We start from the raw sequence: 16,414 nt of genomic DNA, 5'->3' as shown, positions 1-16,414 counted from the left end.
GAATTGGAGGGTGAGAGATATTATTTCATACAATACTACTCTCACCTCCAATTCCCAGCCAAAATGGCTAAAAATTGCCCGCAATGTGAACAATTGCGGGCAATTTTTAGCCATTTTGGCTTGGAACTAGAGCCTGCGAGGTACATGGATAGTATCAGTACCTCACAGGCTCTAGTTCTCTATATGGCGCCGAGAAATTTGGTGAAATGTGGTCGCATTTCACCAAAAATTTTTTCGGCGCCATAGGAATGAATTGGAGGGTGAGAAAAAAAAAAAAAAAAAAAAAAAAAAAAAAAAAAAAAAAAAAAGGTAGTGGGGCTTCCAGGCACTTCGTGCCCTCTAGCCCCGAAGATGTTTAGTAAAAAATGAGGTTTTTATTCGGAAAATTGTTAGTCTTCTGGTGTGAATTCGGAGGACTCTTCTTGGATAGAGTCTTGTGTTTCCTCCTCCTCTTCTTCTTCCTCCATTGCTTCTGGGAAGAAGCCTTCTTCTGGGTCGAAAACATTATATAATGTGTAATTGAATGACACATTATATCTTTCTTTGAGTTCGCTCCTGACAAAGAACTTAGTTCCAGGAATACAGAAGACTTCTGTGCGTTGGAAAAGCTGATGTCCTGGAACAAATTTGCAATTAGAGACTTCTTTTTTCCGAATTGTTCAGGAGTTTCCATGACGACAGTAACAACATCTCCATCTGCGAGGTCTTGTTGTTGTTCGGAAAGGTAAAGAGCAATGATATAAATGGTTGCTGCGTTGAATTCGAGAAAGTCGAATTCAAATTGTGTAGTCGTATAGCAGTCAAACCATTTTGTACAGTTGTCTCCGAACTCGTCAATGTATTCATCTTGGTCATATCCGTAACTAAAGACTTGGAATTCGGCAATTCTCTTGTCGAATGACCGTTGCATGTAACGAGGAAGATTTTGACGAACTTGGTATAAAGTTCTCAACATTATAAGCTTAGTAAATGTTGGAAAATACTGAACTAAGACATCGCTAAGCTCAATTGGACTTGGAATTGTCTTAGTAAGTTCAATTGAACTAGCAATTGCTTTGTTCAGAACTTCACAGAACTGAGTATTGTATATAGCGTCTGGTTGTGTGTTTTCTTCGGCGTCTTTGAGATATTTAGAGCAAATTTGTTGAAGAATTTCTCTTAATTCGCTGTTAGACTTTTTGGCGTTATTCTAACAGCTGTGCCAGTTCTTGGAGGTTGTGGGGCTTTGGCTTTGGTTAGCGGTTGAGAATTGTTAATGTTGGCTTCCATTAGACAAAAATAAACTGTTTTTTTCGGACTACTCATAGAAAAGTTTAAAATAAACCGTTTTCGTCAACGGTAACCCCCTCTATTTTTTTATTTTATTGAAAAGTCTCCGTTGGCAAACCGTTCCATCTCAAATATTGAATGAACTATAAACGTTTTTTGTTTTCTATATATACTTTTTTGTCCAACGGTAAAACTTTTTACACAACGGTTTTTGAGAGTCGTCGCCGTTGACTTTTTTGTAGAGCACTCAAAATAGTATAACTTTGTCCGGACAAGTAAGGTCTATCGTCGCTACAGGAAAATTACGGGCGTTCCAAGGAAGTATACTTTGAGAAGCCTTTTCTCCCTTTTAAAACAAGATAGGACGGTTATTTTACAAAACTGACAACACTTTGACCGAGTAGTTTTTTGTGCTGAACAAAAAGTGTCATACAAACATCTGTCAAAAACCGCTTTTTAACTTCACTTAAAATGCCACGTAAGCTACGTAAGAATATACGTAAGAGGAAGAGAGCATTGAAACATCCAATAGTAAAACTGACACCACAACAACAGTTGCAACAACAAATGCTGAATGACCCCACTATGTTGCAACAAATGTCAAGCAACCCTATGCTTTTAAACCGAGTTATTGGTGCACAGAGTGGAGGTTTAAGAGCGGCACTTTTAGCGAAAATGGCAGGCTATGGTGGAGCTGCAGACGGAACAGCCTATAACCCTCAAAGTCAAATGAATTTGAGTTCACTCAAAAATCAAATAATCAGATGTCAAAAAGTCAAACATAGACATACAGAAGCAAATAAGTGAAAACGAAAAGAAACTAGAATATGACAGACACACAAAGAAACTCAATGAGTTAAACGTAGAGAAAAAGAAGAAAGAAGAACAACTGAAAGAACTAAGTACAGAGGAATATGCGAAAAAAGTGTCAGAAAAAGCAGCAGAAGTAGCAAAAATGGAACAAGATGTCATAAATTTGAAAAACCATACTACTCAATATAAAATACTGAAAGATGAAGAGATAAAACAAAAAGCCCTGAAGACATATATGGATAGCGATGAGTATAAAAAAGAAGTTGAAGCAAATGTAAAGGCAGAAAAACTTTTACAGTTGCAAAACCAAACCGTACAGTATGAAAACTTAGCACAAGAAAGTAAAAATAACGACGCGGCTATGCAAAAGGCAATGAAAAGCGCAGAATATATAAAAGCTAACAATGACTGGTTAGATGCCCAAGCCAACGCTAAAGCAGCCCAACTCATAGGGTCAATAAGGAAAAAATACAAGCGGATGAAGACAGTTCAAATGAAGCTTTAACAAATGCTGACTTTAAGAACGCCTTCGAAGCTCTTCATAGTAAGGTGAAACAAGTGAACGACTTCTCATCTGGAAAGAAACTGAAGTCTGAAGGTTTCGACAAAGAGTTAAAAGAAGTAGCACAAAATATGACGAAAATAACAGATGCAGCAACGAGACAGGCAGTTCAAAGTGCCTATGACGCCGTTAGAGCAACTGTTGTGGAAAGTCAAGAAAAAGAGTTACAACAGACCAAAACAGACCTAGTAAATGCTTTCTTAAGAACGAAAAGTCAGGTAGGACATTATGCTGCAGATGGAACATATGTGCCAGCTGGTGGAACTTATATACCACCAAACCCTCCAAGAGAAGCACCTGCACCAGGACTACCTAGAACATTTACATCGTCACATGGACACAGACACAGGCATGCACCAAAACCAACAACAACAACCACACAACAACCAACACAACAACCAACACAACAACCAGCACAACAACCAGCACAGCAACCAACAGTTCAAAACCCTGCACAACAACAACCACAAACAGAGCAAGGACAAAAAGAAGTAGAGAACAAGGAAACCAAGAATTCTTAAAAATGCTTAAAGAAGAGTGTGGTTTCCCAGATACTGTTGACTTTAGTGACAGATATAAAGAAGCTATTGGAAAGTTCAAGGATGGAAATACTGACCCGAACCTATTTAGCTTTATGGCTCCACCAAAACGGATATAATCTCAAACCTGGAAAATACAAGCTCGCTAAGGGATATGATTTAATAGCATATCATCCAAATGACATGGATGAATTTACTCCGAGATATTTGATGTCAGAGCTAAATGACAATTTCAACTTTCGTCATGAAACGCGTAAAAAATAGAGACGGAACGAAAGAACAAAAGCTTATGAATGCGGATGACGTAGATAGGGAAATTGTTGAAAACGGTCTCGGAATATATGAAATGCCAGCAGATGAGGTACAAGAAACTCCACAGGAAGAAGTTCAGATACAACCAGACATGGAAGAAATAGTTCAGCAACAACAGCTAGAAGAGCCTGAAGGAAACGAACAAGTCACTCCTTTGGAAACTAACTTCACAGAACTAGATGAAGATTTGGAACAGCCGAAAAATCTTGACCCTCAACAAGAGCATGAGGTGAATATGGAATCTTTCCAAGAGTCTAAGAAAGATTCGGCTGACATAGTAGAAGAATATCGAAAAATGTTTGCCGACATACAAAAGACTCCAACACCAGATGAAAATATTCAGCATAGAATGGAAGAACTGAAAAAAAATGTACACAAATACAACAACCCTTTTTACTTACGAGCATTTAACGTTCAATCTTCGGATGAACTCGGTGAAAATAAAAGGTTAAATTTCAAGAAAACATATAGAAATGAAACATTGTTTAAAGTTCATTCAGAACCTAACCAAGATGGAAACAAACCTACTTTTGTTTCTGCAGACGATGGAACTACAATGAGATGGGGTCATAAAGCTAACTCGGATAGGTGGTTCATAAACTTACAACCACAATTCCAAGAAGTTGTAGACGCAATGGAAGTCAATGGTGAACCAGATATAGCTGGTATTTTAAGCGCGGCTTTAATGCCATTGAAAGATATGAAAGATGCAGATATTTTGAACCAGTATGAAATGAACATGGCTGATGGAAATATAACACCTGACGTTCTAGAACATTTATCTCAAAGAACTACACAGAACCATAGAGATGGTATATTTGGTGAAGAGTTTAGAAAGAAAGTTAGGGAGAGCGAAGGAAGAGAACCTATTGTACATGACCTTGCAAACGAAAGTTTACAAAATGTCATAAAAACTTACTTTGCAGACAATGAACTGAGAAGGGATGAATATTTAAGAAAACTCAAATGGACAGTACCAAATGAAATGTTAGTATTGAAAAACATGTTCCTTGACAAAATAAAACCAACTACAGAAATAAACGACGCAAGACTGAAAGATTGGGTAGAAGCTTTCCCATTCACAAAAGATATAGTTGGTAACATGGAAAGAAAACCAGAATGGCTACAAAAACATATATTTGGAAACGAGCATATTCCATATGGACAAGCTATATTTGAAGAGCTTGAACCAGAAACTCAGGAAAGAGTCATGCAAACAATACGCGAAGACTCAAATACAGACTATGACAAACTCTTTCTAGGATATAGGTTACCTGAGATGGGCGACCAGAGCCAAAAGGCAAAAAGGACATGGGAAATTTGCAACATACTAGATGAACATAATGCAAAGATGCAACAACTTCAAGCAGAGGGCAATGAAGGAAAAAGAAGAGTTAAAAACTCAGTCAGGAAGAAAGTAAAGCATGGTCCACGTGGGTTCTATTATGACATATAAATCCAACTATTCTATATTTTTACTCATATGAAATGTACGCCGCTCAGAATATAACGCCAACAGTTTTGGATGCTATGAATGGAAATGTTTCCGAATGGTATAACGAATGCGACAATGCCATTAGAAGGTCAGAAATAGTTCCTGGAACTTACGAATATACAACTGCTGTTTCTTATGGAAACGTAGGTGAGTTTGGAGAAGGTTCTTCAACAACAGTAGATATTGCTTGCGACAGGTTTCATATAATTTCTATTGACAACTCTTTCTTATACGTGGAACAAGACATTGAAATAAAACCTTCTGCCAAGTTGTCTGACAAGAAAGGTTGCAATGGAATTTTCTATGTCGGATACCAATATGCTCCAGAAGTTTTCATGGGATATAAGATATATTCTAACTCTGACTTAGTTCAAACAGTAACATGGGCAAACTATGAATGGTTCGCTTTGAGAAACTCAGTACAACCACAAGCTAGAGAACAAACAGACCAGTATGCAACTATTGAGAAAATAAGAAGACTTGACCCTAACGTTCCAGGAGTTTATGTTAACCTTTCTGGACAAAACTGCAGCAGCAGTAACCAAAGTAAAACTGAAACTTAGAGTTCCTTTGTCATCTTTCCTCATCTTCAGGTTTTTAAGATACTTGCCAAACTGGGCAGGAAAAATTTCTATCGAACTTACTCCAAGCAAAAATAACTTAGTCATTGCACCAACACAAGACCCATTCACTCTTACAGAAGTAGTGGGAACAAATAAAATGTCATTCGCCGACTTTTGCAAAAACAAAGTTGACTTAGACTTTGGTTTCTCAAACCTCAACACTGAAGTAAACTATTATTTCAATGCTGCTGGAGATGCTTGGGACCCAGTTAAGTTCACATGCGAAAAATTTGAATGCAAGAGAATAGAAAGCAGACTTGCAGTCTATATGTTGGACCCAGATATTTCAAATGCTTTAGCTGCCAAATATATTGCAGTTCCACTTATGTTCCCTATACACCAAATATCTGTCAAAGACTTTGCAGGTGAAGTTGGAAACCAAAGTGCTGACCCAGGTGCAAGAACAGATATTGCTTTAACAACTGCAATGAAACATGCAGATACTATGTTTGTACTGTTCAGACGAACTATAAATGACTATTCTTGCTTCTACAACCCTGGTATTAAATCATATAAACATAGATGGCAAATATTATCCAAGAGAAGAATATTCTACAGTTGAGGATATGAGGTCATACAACTTGACATTAGATGCTATGAACTTTAACAACAACTTCACAACAACCATTAACCCTGAAATGCAAAGTTCTATTATGCCATATGTGAAAGTATGGACCCATACAGGAGCTCAAAAAACTCAATATACAAATGGAGACCGTTCAAACTTTTGGCTTGGCATTCCATTTGCTGACTCAGAAGACTTTATGGGTGGTATTTCAACTGTTGGTACAGTTCAAATACAATATACTGGTGACAGAGACGGTCCAAATGAATTGAAAGCAAAGAAGTTTACAAAACCAATAGCACTTTTCACGGAAGATGCTCTTTTGAAGATTCGTTCGATGAAACCTGCTGGGGCTCCTCAGATTGGTATAACGACAGCTTCCATCGAGCAGATTTTGGCAGCAGGTCAGTAAGTTGTTCTTGAACTGACTTCTCTCCGTCAAATATTGACAGTACGCCAGTTTTGACATAAAATTGTATTATAAACTTACCTTTAGAAATATCGGTCAGTTTTGTTGTTATATTTTTGTCTGCTTCAAGAACTTTCACCATTCAGTTATACCAACTTTCTTTGCTTTATGAAAATATTTTGGTTCAGCAAAGACTGCTATTCTATAACATTTTCCATTGTTTGTATAAAGAACTATTCTGTCAATGTATTTGTATTGTTTGTGTGTGTAAACTTTGTTTTGCTTCAATTCGAAGAGATACTCAAATACGTCCATCTTTTTATTCTAAGTAAAATGTCATTTCCGAAAAATAGAAGCGTAAGTGTTTCAAAAGGTTTAATGGCGGTGGCAGATGTGAAGTTAAATTCACCAACTCAAACAAACAGTCAAAGTGTTGTTGTCAATGTCAAAGAAAGAGATGTTGAAGTGGGGAAACCATACGAAGACGAAGATGGTATAACAATAGTTCCTGTAAAAGAACAACCAACATACCCTGAAGTTAGCAGAGACTTAAGTTCTGTTGCAGATATTCGAAACGACTACCAACAACTTAAAGACAAACTTAAAACTCAGGAGAAGATTTGTCAGCTTTGGGTATAATGTTAAACTTGGTTGACACAACCCTGTAAAAGTGAACTCATATGTCATGCACCTCATGAAATTTTGAAAGAACTATTGAAACTTTTGACAGAGGCAGACGATATAAACATCAAAGAAATAGAACCCGACATTGCTTGCTGTGGTGTTTCATATAATGTCATTGACAAGATATACGTTATGAAAGGAGGTGAAACGTTGAACTTAAAATATAGTTTCCCAGACGTCATAAAAATATTTGACGACCACAACATTTCATTAAAATTTAGTTGCTAAGTAAATGGCAGAAGACACAATGGTTTATACTATTACGACTAAAAACCCTGAGTCATATAATTCTATAACAACAAACTTACAAAGTCCTCAAGGACGATATTGTAAACTAACTTTAAACACAATGACGACTAAAGCCTGTTTTGCTCTTTTGACACCAGAAGACTTTATTGTTGTGAATGGTAAAAAATACTCCTTTGAAGATACTTACTCAGATATACCACCAACAGGTTTTGTTGACTTATTTAATACTTTAAGGACGGATGTAACATGTGCTGCAACTAGAGCAGGTTTCATTATGTTTGGATGTCCGACTGAGTTTAGTATAAACGATATGAGCTATAATACAAAACTTATATCTGGTTTTTACTACCAACAGTTTCCTATAACAGGAAAAGGTGTCATACAAGGTTTGTCTGTTCCATTGACTTTAAGTACACCTATTTTATATATTGTTTCAAACTTAGGTTCAAAGTGCTATTCGAATGTCGACAGAAACTACTATGACCAAAAGATACTCATGCGTATAAACAACACTTTCTCTGCTGGTTTGCCTATTGTTCATTCGAATGCAGAGTTTTCAGCTTTAGTGAACTCAAACACTTTGGCAAACATAAACTTAACCTTAGTCGACGCAAACTTTGTTCCTGTAAAACTTTTATGTCCTATGTATTTGTCAATGACGGCAGAAAGTTTCGAATTGGAAGATGCAACTGGTGAAAGTATTGTATTACAAGAACAACTTCAACAACAAATAGCTCAAGAACAACAAATGCAACAAATGGAACAAATGCAACAACAAGCTCAAGAATAAAAAAATATTTTTTTTTATTTTTATAAAAATGTACAGAATAGACGTTTCAGATTTTTATGACTTCCAAGCGTTCAGAAATATGTGTCCATTTCGAGACTATAACAAAGCAGTCGAGAATTTGAAACGTTTAGTCATTTATGTCGACTCTGCCCCAGAATGTTATGTTATGAAAGAATGGGATGTTGTCTTTAACAAACCAAGAGCAACAATAGTTTCAGAACAAGAATGTAGACAGAAACTTAAGAAAATAAAAGTCGTACAAGTTGGAATGAAGATGTTAGATGCTTGGGATATCTTATTGTCGAAGTTAGAAGATTTTTCAGTTCGAGGTATAAAGTTCTATACACCTTCTCCAAACTTCTATTCTATCTTCACTGGATATAAATACGAACAAGTAGAATGGAAAGAAAATGTTATAGAAGCTTGGTTAGACCATGTCAAAGAAATTATATGCAATGGAAACGAAAAGGTTTATGAGTATATCTTATGTTGGTTTGCAAACATCTTACAACATCCAAGTGCTAAGAATGAAACTGCTCTCATTATAATTGGAAAACAAGGAACAGGTAAGAACACATTCTTTACAGATATCTTGTGCAAACTATTAGAAGGTTATTCGAACCCGAATATGACAAACTTAGAAAACATCTGCGGTAAATTTAACTCTTCAATAGAGAATATGAAACTTATAGTATGCAACGAACTTCAAAGTATAGATACAACAAAAGTTTTGAACTCAGATGCTTTGAAGAGTCTTATAACAGACAAAGTTGGAGTTGTTGAAAGAAAATATAAAGACCAAAGAGTTTGTGAAAATGTTGCAAATTTCATTATGGTTTCAAACAATGCTGTTCCGATGAAGTTAGAAAGTTCTGACAGAAGATATGTAGTTGTCAGAACGTCAGATTCTCATATGCAAGATACAGAATATTTTGACGACTTAGCAGAAACTTTGACATCTGACTTTTACAACCACTTGTTCTCATATTTTATGACATTAGATATTTCAAAGTTCAATCCAAGACAAATTCCACATACCGAAGAGAGACAAACATTGTTAGAAGCAAACAAGAGTGTATATGAACTGTTCATAGATGAAACTGACTTTGAGTGTTTAGATGAAAGGTCATTGTACGATTCGTATAAACAATATTGTCAAGAATATGGTTATATGACAGCGTCTAAACGAACATTCTTGGCAAATGTCAAAAATCTTTTAGATGTTCAGAACGGCGTATATACAAAGAAAAATTTTTCTGAGTAAATTTTAAAAAAATATTTTTTTATCCGATAGAAAAGATGGCAGAAAAATTAACTTTTTACATAGCGCCAGACCCTTCTTGCCCACATCTTTTTAAGCCACAATATATAGACATAGAACTAAATAGAGAAAGCGAAATTCTACAAACAGAAGAAACATATAGAGACCTAGATAACGAAAATGGATATGCGCTATTCTGGTTAGATTGTTGTTATGAAATGTATGAAAAAAAGGCTTTATATGAAGAATATAGAAAATTTTGTCATGAAAACGATATAAGACCAAGCTCTAGAGAAAAATTCTATGCTGGTATAAAACATCTTTTCAAAGTTCGGAATGGTGTATATAGAAAGAAATAATTTTTCTGAGTAAATTTAAAAAAAAATGTTTTTTTATTCTGAAGAAAAGATGGCAAAATTCATCTCAGTAAATAAGTACATGACAGAAGTCAAAGAAGAACTAGACCCATTCACATATTTGAATGTTTACTTCTACCATTTTGAAAAGTCTACATTTGACAAAGTTTGGAACATCGAACCAGTTAAGTTTGCTATTGTGACTAAAAATGGTGCGAAATTTGAAGACTTAGACATAGAAGGTTTGTTAACAGTCAAGGAAAATTTTGACAGAAGGTTTTCAAACCTTAAAGAAGGCAAAGCATACAAACTTGTTATACCTTATGAACCAAAGAAAGCAGACGACTATGAATATTATGAGTCTAAGATAGTTGAAGTTCAAGGTAAATTGGGTAAAAAGATTTTAGAGTCTAAGCCAGTGTTTGCTCCTAAAGAGGAAGAGAACATTGACATTGACCCAGAAATGTTCTAAAAATAAAATTTTATTTTTACATGTCAAATTTCTTTTTCTCTGGCTCTGGCTCTGGCTCTTTCTTCTCTTCTTCTACTTTCTTTTCTTTCTTCTCTCTCTTCTTCTTCTTCTCTGGTGGAGTTATGTCAAATTTGGCGCAACCATATTTATGTAAAAGTTCTTTGTCCTTTAATAGCTCATCTATTCTGTTTTCTATTTCATCTTCAAGAACAGCGCATGTGCCTTCTTTGCATTCTAAGAACTTTTGTTGGACTTCATCTTTCCAATCGGCGTCATCTCTGTCAACAAGTCTGTCATTGACAAACTTAAAGACTTCTCTGCCTAATGTTTTATGGTTCTTGTCATATTCCCAGAAACAGAACTTTAGAACAAATTCACCTTTCTTGTTTACACTATGTAAGATTTTATGGTCGACAGATGTTTTGCTGTCAAAAAGTTTGTCTCGAATATAGATAGCGAAATCGCTAGACATTTTCAAAAAGATAAAAATTTTAATTTTTCTAAAAATATGTTAGAAAAAAAGTTTGCTGACATTGACAAGAAATTTGAGAATGTTTTAAACAAGAACAAGAGGAAGTTAGAAAATGCTCAGATAAAACCTATACATGACAAGTTCTTATTTGCTCAGAATGGTATAACAGGTCTAATTGCACCACCTGGGTCGGGTAAGACTTTCACTTATCTTAAAATGGCTGCACAACAACAAGAACTAGATGAGAAGAACCCATTCTATGAGTTAGTAGTCATTTGTAGTACTTCTGGTCAATTCGACCAAACCGTAAATTCGTTCAAAGATATTATAAAGAAGTCTAAGTTAGTATGTATAAAAGACTCTGAGTTGTTAGATTGGATAAAGAAGTACCAAAGAAGAGTTTTGAAGTACAATGCTATAAATGAGTATATAAACTCGAAGTTTAAAGACCCAAATGAGGAAATGCAGAGAATATTAGAGAAGAAACACTTCAGAAACAAACAGAAAGAGATAGAATACATTTCGAAGAAATTGCAATCTTACGATTGGAAGACATACCCTCATAGGTGTCTTCTTATCTTAGATGACTTTGCTTCTCATCCTTTGTTAAAGAACAGAGAACAAGATATGTGTCGAATTCTTAAGAAGCTCAGACACTTTAACATTTCAGTTGTCATTTGTGTACAGACAGCAAAGAGTTTAAGTAAGGATGTAAAGAGAATACTTACTGACATTGTACTTTTCCCTGGATTGTCCGAAGACGATTTCATGGAACTTATGAAAGAGTCCATGGCAGGTAAGTTTGACAGACATGAACTATGGGAGAAGTACAAAGTCATACAAGACCCTCATACTTCTTTCAGAATTCATATCTACGCAAACAAAGTTCAAATTGTAAAAAGTCAAGCTTGAAAAATAAAGAGTTTTGGCGACCAGGGTTTCTTACCTACTCGCTGTTCTTCTCTCGGTTTTTCGAGGGAAGCAAGCATATGAGGAAATTCATGAAATTTCATACGGAATTCAGCAAAAATATATTTTAGGTGAAGAGGTGAGATTTCACCTCTTTTTTCACCTGTTTTTTCACCTCAGTTATTTTATAAGCGTTTCACATGGTAAACGTTATTTTTTAAATTTTGTGAAAACTCAACGGTTTGACACAAGCCCTAAAAATTATTTTACTCAGAATTTTGTTGCTGAATTCAATAAAAATATATTTTAGGTGAAGAGGTGAGATTTCACCTGTTTTTTCACCTCTTTTCTCACCTGTTATTTTATAAGCGTTTTACATGAATTGTATGATGTATATTTGAAATCCTAAACAATTTCGTAGCTTCTATTTCTTCTGTCAGTACATCGAATGTTTTAACGATACCGAAAGTTTCTTTATACTTCTTCTTGACGTCAGATAGAAGGAAATCTTCTGCTGTTGGATAGTTTTTGTTCAGAAATGCTAACATGTTCATTTTATCTTCTGCTGGTTTCTCTACTTCTTTCTTTAAGTCAGCATAGTCGTTTCGCATACGTTCTATCTCTTTGACGGAGTAGTTATATTTCCTCATTGCTGCTTTACATTTTGAACATTGCGGGTTCATTTTAGCATTGTACATTGAAACCTTACCTGCTAAAACAACTAAGGCGTCAATTGCTCTCTTTAACTCAAAAGTTGCGGGTCTTATTTGTTCATTCCATATCTTACCTCTTCTATCTTTATCTCTTATCTGCCATACACATTTTGCAACTAATGAAACAAAGTTGTCGTAGGTCTTAAACTCCCCAGATTTGTATATGTCAGAGATGTTCTTATATACCATATCGCAATCTTTGTCCATGACTTTGTGGTTGCAATGAAATCCAAGAAACTCATAGTTAACCTTTCGTATGAACTTCTTTATTTCTACTGAGTCAGTTGCTTTGACTTCTATTTCATCGAATTCAGGAATAGTAAGCTTTTGTTGTTGTATTTCAGGAAGTTTAGGTAGATGGTCAATAATATCCTGCATTTCATAAAGATACTGTTCATTTGTTTCATCTTTCGCAGTGCAATCTAAATCTCCTTGGAGAAGTTCTTGCTTTATCTTCTGGATTTCTGTTTCGAAAGTATATGAAGAAGGAATGAAGCTTTTCATCTCTACTAACATTGAAGTTGGGTTCATGACTAAAGAGTTTGGTGCTGTTGTTGCTAACATGTTCTTACAATAAAAATAAAAAAATATTTTTTTAAAAAAACCAACTTTATTTTTTATTTCGGGAAAATTCATGAGGTGAAAAAAGAGGTGAAAAAAGAGGTGAAATCTCACCTCTTCACCTAAAATATATTTTTGTCTGATTTACGCTCATTACGATGAAGTTTCGACAAAACATTTACGTTCATGTTTGACAAAACATTTACGATGAAATCATGAAAATTCATGAGGTGAAAAAGAGGTGAAAAAAGAGGTGAAATCTCACCTCTTCACCTAAAATATATTTTTGCTGAAAAAGTGTTATTTTTTCATGTCCGAAGACTCGAAGGTGCAACACTTCCAAAATACCGACGAACTCAGAAGAGCAGCATGGCAGTATCTTCTTGACAACTTCTTTGAGTTCTCCAGGTACACCTTGGAAAATGCTGAAGAACTCCGACACAGAGAATTTGGAGAAATTGCACTCCAATACTACCTTGACAAACAAAGGGTAAACAAAGGGTAAACAAAGGGTAAAATAAGACTAAAAACTTAACGTTTAAAAAGTGACATTTTTATGAGCTCCGAGTCACCGAGAAAACTTGGTCAGATGTTAGCAGCTTACTTCCCTGAGGAGGATGGAAGCGTTACATACGTAAGGTTCAAAAACAACGAACCTGGAATTGCGTACCAAATTCGCAATTACATGACCATGGAAGAGTACGAAAGGTTTCTACAAGAGAAACCAGCTCTAAACAACTCAGAAAAGAAAGAGTAAAAAGTTTAACTCGTAATTGTTTATTTTTTTACTTGTATGGGCAAGCTGCAAGAATGAAGTCGACTATCTCAGTCTTTGTCTTGACCAGTTGGACTGCTCTTGCGAGTACGTCTGTTTTGCGGTCTCCAGCTGGTGTCTGACCTTCGTAATTGCGCATGTTCTTGAGAGCTCCAACTGTAAATGGCTGTAAGATGAAGAGTCTCTCAGACTGCTTGAGGTAGTCTTCACGGTCACGAACCGAATCTGTGGTACGAGTCGAATTGGTCGACCTTAGGGAAGAGACTGAAAGCCTGTCATCTTCCATAGGGGCTGTGGCATACTCTTTGCGTAAACGGTTCAGACCTTCTTCGAACTCTTGGTCTCTCTTCGATTGGGATTGAGATTGGAATTGGGGTGGAGGGTTTGACATGAACATCCAAGGGTTAGGGAAGTAAGGCATGGGTTGAGGAGGGTAGTTTGGAAAGCCTTGTGGTGGGTAGTTTGGAAAGCCTTGTGGTGGGTAGTAACCTTGAGGTGGAAATTGGTAGTAATTCGGAGGTCCTTGTTGGAACTGAGGTTGCTGAGGAGACTGTTGTGGTGCTGGAGCATGCTGTTCCTCTGGCTGTGGAACGGGTTCAGTAGGTGGGACGTCGGACATTCGTTTGTGTCTTAACCGTCTTTGTTCTGAAACAATATAATATTGTCTTGAAAAAGTACAACATTGTCTTGAAAAAGTACAACATTGTCTTGAAAAAGTACAACATTGTCTTGAAAAAGTACAACATTGTCTTGAAAAAGTACAACATTGTCTTGAAAAAGTACAACATTGTTCTGAAAAAGTTCAAGACTTGTTCTGAAAAAGTACAGCTGTACTCAAATTTGAGAGACATTGTACTGAATTTATACAACATTGTTCTGAAAAAGTACAACATTGTTCTGAAAAAGTACAATATTGTCTTGAAAAAGTACAACATTGTCTTGAAAAAGTACAACATTGTCTTGAAAAAGTACAACATTGTCTTGAAAAAGTACAATATTGTACTGACTCAGTATGGAGCTTGACCCCTTAGACGAAGCAATTTATCTAATTGAGGTAAATGAAACCGTGAAGGAATATCTCAGCAAGTGCAAACCAAGCAAGTCCATTGGCTTCTGGTTGTCCAAGAATAGTGTCTTAAAGTTGGAAATTGAAACAGGTGTTGCAATTCAAGTTCCAGAAGGCACTGCATTCGATGATATTAAGGATGTGAAGAAAGAAGCCCTCTTGAAGTTCTTCATGAAACGTCCTTGGATACTACTTCCATATCGTGAGAGCCCAATTCCACGAATTACACAAATTCTCAGAGCACTACTTCACTACTCTGGACAGCCGTTCTTCATAACCTCAGAAGGCGACATCCAACCAATTCAGTAAACATCTCATTTTAACTTCACTTTTTTTTATGTTTTTACTCACACTCGTACTCAACAGGTTTGTGTACAACTATTTCAACTGTGAACCTTGTATTGACCGGTCTTCCTGCAAATGCAAGTTCGGTCAATACACAATTTATGGTGGCAAGAAAGACAGTGGGGAATGTTATTCTGACATCTGTTGTTGCGCTCGAGAGAGAATTGAAATTCCAGACCCAACTCCAACACCAACACTCAAGTTGCCAAAGACTCATGTGAAGAAGAAGCCTTCTGGTAAGTTTCTTATAGCCATATACATGGCACGCTTTGAGTAAAAACATTTTTTTCATTTTTTGAATGAAGCAAGTTAAATTCGTCCCACACCAATCTCAATGGACCGATGAAGAGTTTCAAGCTATGGTTGAAGGTTTGAGAACGACATAGACGGCGAACTTGAAGGAGCTCAAACCACAATTGCAACCAAAATTGCAGAAGTCAAGGAACAGATAGCTCCACTTAAAGCTACCAAAGCTACTCTTGACCTCATGGATACTTACCGTTTAGAAGTAAAGAGTGGAATAAGACAATTAAAATTAAAACTTCTAAACTACGAAGCTATACTCCAAAAGTTAGCAGAAATGAGAAGACTTTACCAGAGCTACTTACATGTAAGGGACTTACCTTCAAGCAGTCCGACCAAAGATGAATTTTCTGACATTGTCCCAATTTTGTCCGAAAGTCAGCTCAGATGTTTCGAACTGCTCCCAACATATCCAGAATATGAACGTTTGCCTGAACTCTTCCGCAATCTCAAAAAACGTTTTTTGGTTCTCATGTTCGAAACTTTTATCGGAAGAGACAACAAACGTTCAGAAGAAGAACAAGATATTATTTTAAACTTGTTGTATGACTTAACCGTCATAACAAGCTTTTTGAAGTAAAACCGTCATTCTCAAACCACTTCATTTTTTCGATGTCCGAACAAGCACCGAAGCCAAACTCAATGGCAGATGTCCTTTCAATGTTGCCAGACAAGCGCCCAGTTCAAATTCAAATTTTGAATTTGAAAGCTCATCTGACAAACACCGTTAAGACTCTCCAAAGTAGTCTTATGGAAGAGATGAAGGGACTTAAAGGTGAGTTCCTCATGAACCAAGCTTCCAATGAGAAAGTCCTGAACGATTTGACGGAAACCTTGCGCATTTACGCGAGAGAGAACCGAGACCTTGCCA

General features: G+C 36.1%; 8 protein-coding genes and 7 pseudogenes across 15 annotated transcripts, besides 2 other annotated features; 11 read left to right on the top strand and 4 right to left on the bottom strand.

The window, feature by feature from the left end:
- Positions 1–278: 278 nt before the first annotated feature.
- Positions 279–380: a mobile genetic element.
- Positions 381–389: 9 nt separating this feature from the next.
- Positions 390–955, bottom strand: TVAGG3_1080960 (uncharacterized protein; the record flags this gene model as incomplete). Its single annotated transcript, XM_051256683.1, has 1 exon — positions 390–955. A coding segment is annotated over one exon (566 nt), but the record flags the coding sequence as incomplete, so codon positions are not given.
- A 298-nt stretch (positions 956–1,253) lies between these two features.
- Positions 1,254–15,278: a mobile genetic element.
- TVAGG3_1080950 lies at positions 1,741–2,658 on the top strand (annotated as a pseudogene). The gene has a single exon. A coding segment is annotated over exon 1 (918 nt).
- On the top strand, positions 3,367–4,346 carry TVAGG3_1080940 (annotated as a pseudogene). Its single transcript has one exon. A coding segment is annotated over exon 1 (980 nt).
- On the top strand, positions 5,711–6,069 carry TVAGG3_1080930 (annotated as a pseudogene). The gene has a single exon. A coding segment is annotated over exon 1 (359 nt).
- Positions 6,252–6,590, top strand: TVAGG3_1080920 (protein of unknown function, DUF4106 family; the record flags this gene model as incomplete). Its single annotated transcript, XM_051256682.1, has 1 exon — positions 6,252–6,590. The coding sequence occupies one exon, from the start codon at positions 6,252–6,254 to the stop codon at positions 6,588–6,590; it is 339 nt and encodes a 112-aa protein (XP_051076104.1).
- On the top strand, positions 7,504–8,310 carry TVAGG3_1080910 (uncharacterized protein; the record flags this gene model as incomplete). Its single annotated transcript, XM_051256681.1, has 1 exon — positions 7,504–8,310. The coding sequence occupies one exon, from the start codon at positions 7,504–7,506 to the stop codon at positions 8,308–8,310; it is 807 nt and encodes a 268-aa protein (XP_051076103.1).
- Positions 8,339–9,420, top strand: TVAGG3_1080900 (annotated as a pseudogene). The gene has a single exon. A coding segment is annotated over exon 1 (1,082 nt).
- On the top strand, positions 9,956–10,399 carry TVAGG3_1080890 (protein of unknown function, DUF4108 family; the record flags this gene model as incomplete). Its single annotated transcript, XM_001290534.1, has 1 exon — positions 9,956–10,399. The coding sequence occupies one exon, from the start codon at positions 9,956–9,958 to the stop codon at positions 10,397–10,399; it is 444 nt and encodes a 147-aa protein (XP_001290535.1).
- Positions 10,416–10,871, bottom strand: TVAGG3_1080880 (uncharacterized protein; the record flags this gene model as incomplete). The annotated part of the gene is made up of 1 exon (XM_051256680.1): positions 10,416–10,871. One exon carries the CDS (start codon positions 10,869–10,871, stop codon positions 10,416–10,418), a length of 456 nt encoding a protein of 151 aa, XP_051076102.1.
- On the top strand, positions 10,908–11,779 carry TVAGG3_1080870 (annotated as a pseudogene). The gene has a single exon. A coding segment is annotated over exon 1 (872 nt).
- On the bottom strand, positions 12,143–12,463 carry TVAGG3_1080860 (organellar and viral DNA polymerase type B; the record flags this gene model as incomplete). The annotated part of the gene is made up of 1 exon (XM_051256679.1): positions 12,143–12,463. One exon carries the CDS (start codon positions 12,461–12,463, stop codon positions 12,143–12,145), a length of 321 nt encoding a protein of 106 aa, XP_051076101.1.
- TVAGG3_1080850 (uncharacterized protein) lies at positions 13,611–13,811 on the top strand (the record flags this gene model as incomplete). The annotated part of the gene is made up of 1 exon (XM_051256678.1): positions 13,611–13,811. One exon carries the CDS (start codon positions 13,611–13,613, stop codon positions 13,809–13,811), a length of 201 nt encoding a protein of 66 aa, XP_051076100.1.
- On the bottom strand, positions 13,840–14,448 carry TVAGG3_1080840 (uncharacterized protein; the record flags this gene model as incomplete). Its single annotated transcript, XM_051256677.1, has 1 exon — positions 13,840–14,448. The coding sequence occupies one exon, from the start codon at positions 14,446–14,448 to the stop codon at positions 13,840–13,842; it is 609 nt and encodes a 202-aa protein (XP_051076099.1).
- On the top strand, positions 14,836–15,204 carry TVAGG3_1080830 (annotated as a pseudogene). Its single transcript has one exon. A coding segment is annotated over exon 1 (369 nt).
- Positions 15,279–15,539: 261 nt separating the features above from the next.
- Positions 15,540–15,850, top strand: TVAGG3_1080810 (annotated as a pseudogene). Its single transcript has one exon. A coding segment is annotated over exon 1 (311 nt).
- Positions 15,851–16,414: the final 564 nt, after the last annotated feature.

This window comes from Trichomonas vaginalis (genome assembly GCF_026262505.1).
Source record: "Trichomonas vaginalis G3 chromosome Unknown ctg_153, whole genome shotgun sequence".
NCBI lineage: Eukaryota > Parabasalia > Trichomonadida > Trichomonadidae > Trichomonas > Trichomonas vaginalis.
The sequence above is the reverse complement of the archived record's forward strand: the minus strand, read 5'-3'. Positions and strand labels throughout refer to the sequence as shown.